The sequence below is a fragment of the Mercenaria mercenaria genome, chromosome 16, assembly GCF_021730395.1.
Source record: "Mercenaria mercenaria strain notata chromosome 16, MADL_Memer_1, whole genome shotgun sequence".
Lineage (NCBI taxonomy): Eukaryota > Metazoa > Mollusca > Bivalvia > Venerida > Veneridae > Mercenaria > Mercenaria mercenaria.
Window position 1 is genome coordinate 30,375,620 of NC_069376.1, and position 10,075 is coordinate 30,385,694.

The following is a 10,075-nucleotide window of genomic DNA, read 5'->3' on the forward strand; positions in this document are numbered from 1 at the left end:
TTTCCTGGAAAAAAGCTGTCGCGACATCATTTTTGACCACTTTTCCTTGCTTGAGCTTATTTTTGCCATATTTTATCAAGTTTTACCATAAACTGCACTCAAATCACACACTGTTACTGTAAAATATACCCAAACTCACCCCTGACACCTAAAACATACCAATATTTAGTCAATAAATATGCATTTTTTGAAAAAAATACACCCAAAACAGTGATTTTGAAATATTTTTAGTTTTTCTTCTTTTTCTCTGCTAAATTGCACTGAAATTGTCATCTTCTATCATAATCTGGCCAAACTAGCCTGTTTACAACCACATCTAAACAAGTTTAAATTTTTACCCCTGCACAACTTATAGGTTACACTCTACCAATTCAAGTCCTTATTTATTTCATATTAATAACAAAACATTCAGACCTCATTTTCAGCACTTTAGAGCATTTCAATGATATGAAAACCATATATGGTCATTTAGTATAACATGTCTTCTTATCAAAAATAGAAAAATATTGACATGTTATGTTGAATATAAGAAAAAATAATCTGTTCTGAGAAACATCACCCTCTAAAAATGCCCCCATGAAAACAGCCATTTAGCAGTTACGCGTAGGTAGACATTTTTCGCAAAGAATAAAACTTATTCCAAGAAATTTACAATGAAAATGGTCTAGATCTATTCTCAATACTATAAGCAATAAACATAAGCCAAAAATTTAACTGTCACCTCCTCATGTCACTCATTATACCAGATTTCATCCATAGCATGGAACTACATTTTGGACTGCTTCACATGTAACACTGAGTAGTCACTTCCGGTTTGGTGTAATCCGTCCTTAAACTACAGAAAAGCACAACCAACTTTTGGGTTAAATGAAAAGAATTGTGACAGATAGAACATGACAACCTAGGGAAGAAAATGACATATTAGATTTAATAGCCCAAACACAAGAGAAATAATAAACAACAGAATTATAACTTTCCTTTTTTCACAGGAATATGGTTATTATAACAGTCATTGTATTCGGCTAGTGGATTTTGCCATGACTGGATCCCACGAGGCGCTTGCACGAAGTGTGATCTACTCTTGCAAAATCCAAGAGACTCATTGCAGATCAAGATACCTCTTTATTGACCCATATACATAAACATTTTCTGCTGTTACATCAGCTAAAATGGACTGCAATTTTAAACAAAAAAGGCTGAAAACTCCTTTTAAACGTTGAAGTAGTCCCATCATTGAACATGTTGAATACTTTTTTTCGTATCCGTTGCGAGTTTTGTATTCCTTAGTGGAAATCATCCTGTATTTGAGACAGGAAGTTCATAGGTAAATGATAAATCTATTAACTAAATGCTACGTAAGTAAAGTCTCATTTAGAAAAACGTTCCTTACATTTCTACAGGTTAAAGACAAGATAAAGATGAGTGTTGATGATAGGGAGGAACTATTTTGTCTGTTGGATGCTGCGGTGGAAGTAGTCAATCCTGCTCATGTGAGAGAATACAAGAATCTTGTGAAAAACAAATTTGACAGTGGTTTGTGCAGTTTCAAATATCATGTCATATGTATAAAGTATAAAAAGAAAATTACCAAATAGAATTTAGCAAGCGCAGCACAATGTAGTATTTGTGTTTTTAGCTCACCTGAACTTTGTTCAGGGTGAGCTATAGGTATAGGTGAATGGTCTTGCATCTGTTGTCCATCTCCAGTGTCCTGCATCAACAATTTAACAGAAACACCTAATCAGGGTTCCCACAGTCAGAGAAAAGTAAGGGGAAAAAGTGTTGTTGTTTTTTTCAATGTCAGGGAAAAGTCAGGGAATTTTGTAGTTGGTCAGAGAAATTTGGCAAAAGTCAAGGAAAAGTCAGGGAAATTTGGAGTCAGAATTCGAAGTCAAAAGCAGAAAAATCAGTTTGTGAAAAAGTAAAAAAAAAATGAAAATAAAAGGCAAAGGCAGTTTTCTTTTGGCTAAACCAAACAGTTTTGAAAATATTTTAATTACTACTATAATATATTCTGCATTACTTTTCACGTACAAAACAAATTATTCTGTTGAACAAAATTATTTTTAACTTTTAACAGAATTAAAAATTGTATGAATGCTATGAACTGTGTAGTCTTGCATAGTTGCAAAGTTATATCATCATATAACCATAATATTAAGTATAATAAAACTGTTATTTTCTGTCATTTATGTTTGTATGGAAAAGTTACTTAAGAAAGCTTATTGTAACATAACATTCTTACATTTTATCATTTTTTACTGAAATTACTGCTTACAGATTGTAATATGCAAATCATTGCTAATACTGTGTTGGACTGTAGAATATGATTTTGATTTATTTTGTATTCAAATAGACCTTTTTTGTAAAGATAAAAACTAGTTTTCAAGTGCAAAAGATGAGCAGTGTCTATGGAACGAAGTTCAGTGTTTAGTAAGTTTGAATAGTTATTAGTGGTGGATTTTCGTACAAGTAAGACTGTTTCAATAGGATGCTTTGCAGCATCTTAATTTTACCCTGTAATATTTTAGAATTTAGCTTACAGAGAAAAACTGAAAGATTAAGAGAGGTAGAAAAGGTGCAAAAAAATTACACGCTTAGGGTGGATATTAGGACATATTTGGCACCATAGATAAGCAATTAAAAATAGAAAGTTAAACAAAAAAAGAAATCACTTAATACCATACATACAAATGATGTAAGTTTAAAGTTTGCTACAGCTGGAAAAGTTAATAAGCTTGATAAACATGTGTGAAGTAAGATTTTTTCATTTACATCTTTTTAGTCATTTCATACTGACATGTTGAGGTATTTAAGCTAAAAAACTATTTATTGTATTGAATTTTCCACTTTTGAAAATAAACAGGCATTTCTGCTTTAAATGATTTTATGTCAGATCTTTAATCATTATTTACAGTACAATGCAAACTCAACTACTGTAATGTAAAAACTTCTAAATATATTGCAACATACATATGTTAGTAAGTCTACAAGTAGACTACTCGTATAAATTATGTGAACATGCCATTTTCTACAAGAAATGTATGAATAAGGGAAAATATTGTGAATATGTTTTGAAAATTTTAGAATGTTGTACAATTGTCTGAACAGACGCAGTAGAAAAATCCAAAACTTGATCATAGGTAGTTTTAGTGAATAGTTTGGACCTTTCTTATTGTCTGTTACATCACACTAAAATAATATAGCTGTCTGTTAAACTGGAACAAACTTTCTTTACACCCTTTAGTTATCATTATAACAAGAAACATTAAAAGGGTTGGCTGATGGGAAGAAGGGAGTCCAACATTTTTCAATAGATGACCAGGTATGCGTCTAAGGACAATAAAGTTTTTTGGTTTTTTTGAGTTTGGTCAGGAAAAAGTCAGGGAATTTTATTTTCTCTGCTTTGTGAGAACCCTGAGTTATTCTCCTCTAAAAGTGCCGGTCAGAAGTACACTTTTCTTGGTCAGTAGCAACCTGGCATGGACCTCTGTCATTTTGTTTAAATGATTCCATCTGGCCTTTAGAGCTAAAACAGAAACAAATGAACGACTTCTTCCTATGAACAGTTTGATGGATTTTCATTAAACTTGGTCTGTAGCATCCTTAAGTCCTCTCTCAAATCTTCTCTTTCTAGGGGTCATTTAAGCTTAAAATACAATACATTTAAACAACTCTATGAATTGTGCCATGGATAGTCATCAAAATTGGTTTGTAGCATCATTTTAAAGTTCTCTCTCTAACTGTTAAAATGGGGCTACTTGACTGCAAGGCTAAATATAGAAATACATTAACACAACTTCTCATGAACTAGATCGATCTCAATGAAATTTTGTCTGGCCGATCATTATTTAAATATGGGCACTTAGCCCCTTTTATGGGTCACAAGAGCTAAAAACAATAGAAACAATTTTAAATGACACCAAACAGTAACAAAAATCTCGCCATATTTCTAATTTTACTTCCCTGCTTAGCTCAGGATGGATAGCACAGGTCTATGGATATATTGATGTGAGTTTGATTACCGGGAGAGCCATATATTCTTTGTGATAATTTGATAAAAGATATTGTGTCTCAAGTCATTTGTCCTCCACCTCTGATATATGTGGAGAAGTTGGCAGTTACTTGCAGAGAAAAGGTTAGAACTGGTGAAGAATCCAGAAACTCTGGTTAGCTTAATAATAGCATGGCATTAAATTACTGAAATACTTTTAGAAAATGGTGCTAAACCCAAAAGAGAACTAACATAATATTTTTTCATTAATGTATACAGATATGCTGCATTTTGTTCTTTATATAATATTAAGACGAAATATTAATATCGGCTAAACTCATGTTTTGCAGCAAAGGGAGATGAGAAGAACTTCATGAAGACAATTGTGGCTTTCTTATTTCCTGAGAAGTTTGAACTTGTACATCAGGTATGATTTATTAAAGGCCATGCATTACGAGTAGCACCAAAATGTGTACATCGTAACAGTATATGTAAAAGTTGAAAATACAGACACCACCTTTGATTGGTCAGTTACAAGAAAAATTGGGATTACTGATTACGGCATTCTAGCCTTAAGCTTGCGGTAGATATTGCAACACATTGGAATAACCAGTCACAAGAAGTTGAAGACAATCTGAGAGAATACGCTGATTTATGGCATGCATTCCTCATGCTTACCCTAAATTCAGTCTAATGGACAATACAATGTGAATGAAACTTCTCAAAGCTGAACTTAATTTTCATGGCCCTTTTACAAAATTTCTACTTATTGCTGAGAAATAGTTTGCATATTGTCTGTCATTCATTTTTCAGATCAGGTTTTATCACATGTTGGACATCGCAAGAGTGAAATAAAGCTATTACATAAAATTGATAATACACTAGTGTAATAAAGCTTTGATGTTGACGTTGTTTGAAGTATAGGAGACGTTGGTCAAATTGACTTGTTTATAATAGTTAAAGAAAGATGAATTTTTGATATCTCGGCTGAAACAGCTAATATGTGAAAAGTGACTTTCCACATTGAACTCATTAAACTTGTTAAATGAAATTGATTAAATGCTCGGCAGTGCCTCGCATTTTAGCTCACCTAAGCCAAAGGTTCATGGTGAGCTTTTGTGACCGCTCGATGTCCGATGTCCGTCGTCCGTCCGTCAACTATTTCTAAAAAAAACCTTCTTCTTCAAAACCACTGGGCAGATTTACACCAAACTTCACAGAAACGATCCTTGGGTGATCCCCTTTCACAATTGTTCAAAGAATTGAATTCCACACAGGACTCTGATTGCCATGGCAGCCGAAAGTAAAAATTTAATAAATTTTCTAGTCCAAAGCCGCAAGGCGTAGAGCCTCGATATTTGGCAAGTGACATCGTCTAATAGTCCTCTATGAAGACTGTTTAAATTATGCCCCTGGTGTGAAAAGAGGCCCCGTCCCGGGGGTTCCAATTTTGCATAGACTTAATATAGGAAAAATCTTTAAAAATCTTCTTGTCTGAAACCACAATACCCAGGCCTTTGATATTTGGTATGTAGCATGGCCTTGTGTTCTTCTACCAAGATTGTTCAAATTATTACCCTTGGGTGAAAGAGGCCTAGTGGTCCTCTACCAAAATTGTTCTAATAATGACCCTAGGTCGAAAAGGGGCCCTACCCTTGGGGTCCTAAGTTTTGCATCGACTTATATAGGAAACAACTTTAAAAATCTTCTTGTCCGAAAGTTCAAGGCCTAGGCCTTTGATATTTGGTATGTAGCATTGCCTAGTGGTTCTCTAACAAGATTGTTCTAGTTATGTCCCTGGGATGAAAAGAGACCCGTCCAGTTTGGCATTCTTTGATCACATGTACATGGCTTTCCATGCAATAATGAAGAATGCTTAAATCTCGTATGGAGAATACGTAACTTGCCAATTGCCATTAAAGGTACACTACTTTAATTAATTGTTGGTAACTTGCTTCTAAATATTTTGCAGCATGCTGAAACTGATTATGCTGATGTCACAGATCAACGCGGAGACATGACCGACATTGACCTTGAGCAGACAGCCAATCAGGTGTCAAATGAGGACTTGGATCTGGTTAGAATGACATTGGGGATAAGTCTTCGTTGAAGTTGAAAGCAGACTCTACAGGGCAGTTAACTGTAGAAAAAAACTGTAATAGGGTTTATGAATTTATGTTGGTTTTAATGTAATGTCCCAAAATTTATGATTTGATACAGTGTCATATTTCCATTTATAAATGTTCTCAAGTATCTTACTATGATGATTGTTAAAAACACTTTTTGTTAACATTTAAGGTAAATTAATTGGCTGTATTTATGATATTACTCTGTGAGTGTCCGTAGTCTTGTACTGATATGTATGCGTACGTACTAAAGAATTTAAAATTTTGGAAGATGAATGGAGTATCATAACAGTTACCGTCGCCGTATCATGTACATTTTGTGCAGATTGTATGATAAAGTGTTTGCATTTTCCTGCATTTTTTAAGATAGTATGCAGAGCATAGGGATATTGAGGAAATATGAGAAACAAGATGATAAATAAGTTAATGTAAAGAAAGAAAAAAAACTTTTGTTGGTGGGGTGGGGGTGGGGGGTTGTAGGATTGGAACTGGGAGGGGATGTAAAATGTGTTAAAGCTGATGTAAAACTTGACTCAAGCTTTGAATGCCAAATGTTCTTGTGGTCGTTATAGAAATTAATGACTTTTATATATTGCATGAATGACAGTCTTTATTTTAATTTGATTTTGTTTCAGATATAAAATAATCAGTTTTGAGATTTTAAATGTGAGTAGTGTCCACCTTTATTTTTTTTAATCATGGTTTACTTATCAATGTAAAAATTACCGCGGCATCATTAGTAGTTGATTGGACCTAATTTTTGGGGAATTTGGTTTTGTCAGTCCACGGAACTGAAGATTAAAGGAAGGCGTACACTAGAATTCCCTGTATATGAGATAGGCAAAATTTTTCCCAATAATAGAATTTCTTCAAATTTAGGATATTGAAGGACAATCGACATCTAAGAAACAAAAATATGCAATAAAAATCAGAGGTCACCGGTATTAGAAAAGACTTATCTGCCCTTGAAACGGTGTTGTTTTGGAAAATACCATTGTATAAACACAAATATGGCTTATGTGTACAGTTTTAAGATGCTTAATTTTACTGTTTCAGTTGTCTTCCGGTTAAAGTAGTTCTGCACATTTTAAACACCGGACATGATGGCAAAATGTTATTCATAAAACAGAATAAAGCCAGGATCTGGTATACAGATGGCAAAATGTCATTTATCCATAATACGGATCAAATTATACATAAACTTGTATCATACTACAAATAAATGGCAACATTTGTACTTATTTTTAAAGTGGGCAAGGCTTTTGTCGTTCTTTAAGATATATTACCAAAACTTGTGACATGTGAAACAAATTCAGTTTAGGTAAAAAAATCAGCTTGAAATTCATGGGTCTCTTTAATCATGGGCAAAAGTTTCGAAAGATTCCAATTTAATCAGTTTTTACATAAAATATCAATTGACAGGAACTACCTTAAACATTATCCCTTAGTTTATTAACTATTTATCTGGAATGGTAACCTTGCTCCAATGTTATAAATCTGAGTTCAGTCTCGAATCTCAAATATCTGATTGGTTGATTTAAAAATTATTCTTGAAATTAACCAATGGCAAGAGTGTATTCTAAGACTGGTCTCTACACCCAACTCATTAACCTTAGAGCCAGTACGTATGGCATTCAACCATAGGAAACTTCTCCATATGAAGCAGAGATTGCGGAATTCATTTCCCGCCCAATTCTGTGCATATAACATGTTCTGATGGGACTGTAAGTCTCAACCTTTTTAAGAATTTGTTTCAATGATATTGTACCTAAAGATGTACAGTAAAATATAAATACTTGTGAGGGGTTGATTTTTATTAATTTTGCATATTTTGATGAACTCTGTCTTTAATAATATTTATGTGAAAAATGTTTGGTCTATACAAAGATTAGACCTTGTGTTTTTGTTCTTTTTGGATTTTTGGTCAAGTCATTATATCTGATTTTAGAGTCATCCTATCGATATTTTTTCTCATGTAGAGTGCAAATCAAAAGCCTAGTAAGATTTTATAATCCTTTGTTTATGTAACTGTTATAGTTGATATGTTATAATTTGTAATCATCATTTGTGAGAGACAGATTTTGGGAGATCAACGAAAAAAACAACAAAAAATCTAATTTATTTTGAAATCCGTATAACCATTTTAGCTAAAACAACAACATCAATTGTATTTAAAGTGTAAGCTTACAACATGGCATGTATATTTAGAATTATAATGAAGATGATAATGTTATGACAAGTCTCGAATTCTGCAGATTTTAAAACTGCAACTGCAGTATACTCTACATTTTTGTAAATATTTATATATGTTTAGTCTCATAGTATATCTTTACATTTATTATTGTATTATTATGTCAATTGTTCAACAACAACAAAATTGGTACATTTCTGGCGCTAAATTCTTGCGTTGTAGTACATATGTACTTCATCAATGAACATAGACTATGTAATTGTGAAAATATAGTGATTACTCTCCTTTATCATGATAAAGTATTATTTATCAAATATTTTCAGGATATTATCTGTAATCAATTTAGATATTATCTACATCTTGATAAACAAAATATGTGCTAATGTTTTCAAAATATTATTGGTGTTAAGATTATTTTTATTTTACTTGTCGGTATTAGATATGACAATTATATATAAACGTCATTTCAGTTTGAACGACAATTAAGCTTCACGACAATCTTGCTTCAACACCGATATGAAAGCGAAGTTTCGTTTCTACATTTTGTGGAAAGTTCAATGTATGTAATACCATATACATTTAACAAAACATAGTAGCGACCAATTACGCCCCTTTATTTGACAAAATAACAGTTTCGATCTTTTTTAATAAGATTTATTCTACTAGATATTAATATATTTTGTTCATTTATATAAAATTAAATATGAATTAGAATTATCAAAACATGATATTGGTAAAGGAATGTTATCACTCTAGAGGTCGATTATTTGAAACAAAATTATATATAAATTAACTCGTGATGTGTACTACCTGAGGCATAGTTGTTTCCCGCCACATTAATAAACAGTGTGCAAGATTCGTTTTTCTATTTCAAGATAAAATGAAAATTAAACACGTTACTAATGTTTTCTTGCAGATATGCCAGAGAAATGAATTAAGAAAATGTTATTAAATGAATAATGAATTATCGCACATGTTTATAAATCGCTGACCGACTGATAGAGGCTACATATCATTTGTTTTTTGTTTCAGACAATTTTTTTGGAAAATCGATTATTAACTTAACGTTATCAAGTGATTCAATGCTTGCTTTTTTTGTACCTTTTGTATAAACATATATAGTTTTATATAAATGTCATAACAATGTAACATAGCGTAGGTTATATTCAATACTTTGTGTGTAAGCAATATTCAGATATATTTATATTACTGAAAAAAATGTACAAAATATTTTTTCTAACGAGATACAACAGCAAATGTTTAAATAGAAATCTATATAAATGCTCAACTTCCTCCTTCTTTTATCTAGTTTTCGATATAAGGTAGAAATGACCGGCAGGTGTAAAATTGTCAGCGCATGTATCATGTTGTCTTAACCTGTTATTCTTTTGTATTTAGTTGTTTGCTCTTCTACAACAATATAAACGGAAATTTTGTCAACCTATTAAACAAGACAGTATGTTATTTGTATGATAATAAAGCTTAGAAAGCCTCTACATATTTAATTATGATTATATAAAATTAATAACCAGTATATTTTCTACCTTTTCGTATTCAGGAAGCATTTTCTTTGTTATGTTACCATTGTGTTTTTCATGTTTAGATTTTTATGACTACCGTGGTATTTTCTTTATCTTATTTCAAGGCATAAAGTATGGTTAGTACTACAATTTATACATATAACATGAACGGAATCTCAAACAAAAATAAACGAAATAAGGTTTTTCGAAGGATTAAGTCGAAAAAGCAGATATTAGTTTACTG

The 10,075-nt window shown here is 32.1% G+C and overlaps 1 protein-coding gene across 5 annotated transcripts in view; it reads left to right on the top strand.

Moving 5' to 3' along the window:
• LOC128549572 (uncharacterized) overlaps window positions 1-9,805 on the top strand; it is a 372,750-nt gene extending 362,945 nt beyond the window's left edge. For 4 of the 5 annotated variants that reach the window (XM_053526547.1, XM_053526544.1, XM_053526546.1 and 1 more), the window contains exons 10-12: window positions 1,401-1,533; window positions 4,345-4,421; window positions 5,967-9,805. In XM_053526547.1, coding sequence (XP_053382522.1) covers window positions 1,401-1,533; window positions 4,345-4,421; window positions 5,967-6,104 — 348 coding nt within the window. In that variant the 3' untranslated portion in view covers window positions 6,105-9,805. The remainder of the gene's footprint in view (window positions 1-1,400; window positions 1,534-4,344; window positions 4,422-5,966) is intronic. The other variant, XR_008367795.1, reaches the window with a different exon arrangement.
• The last annotated feature ends 270 nt before the right edge of the window (window positions 9,806-10,075 follow it).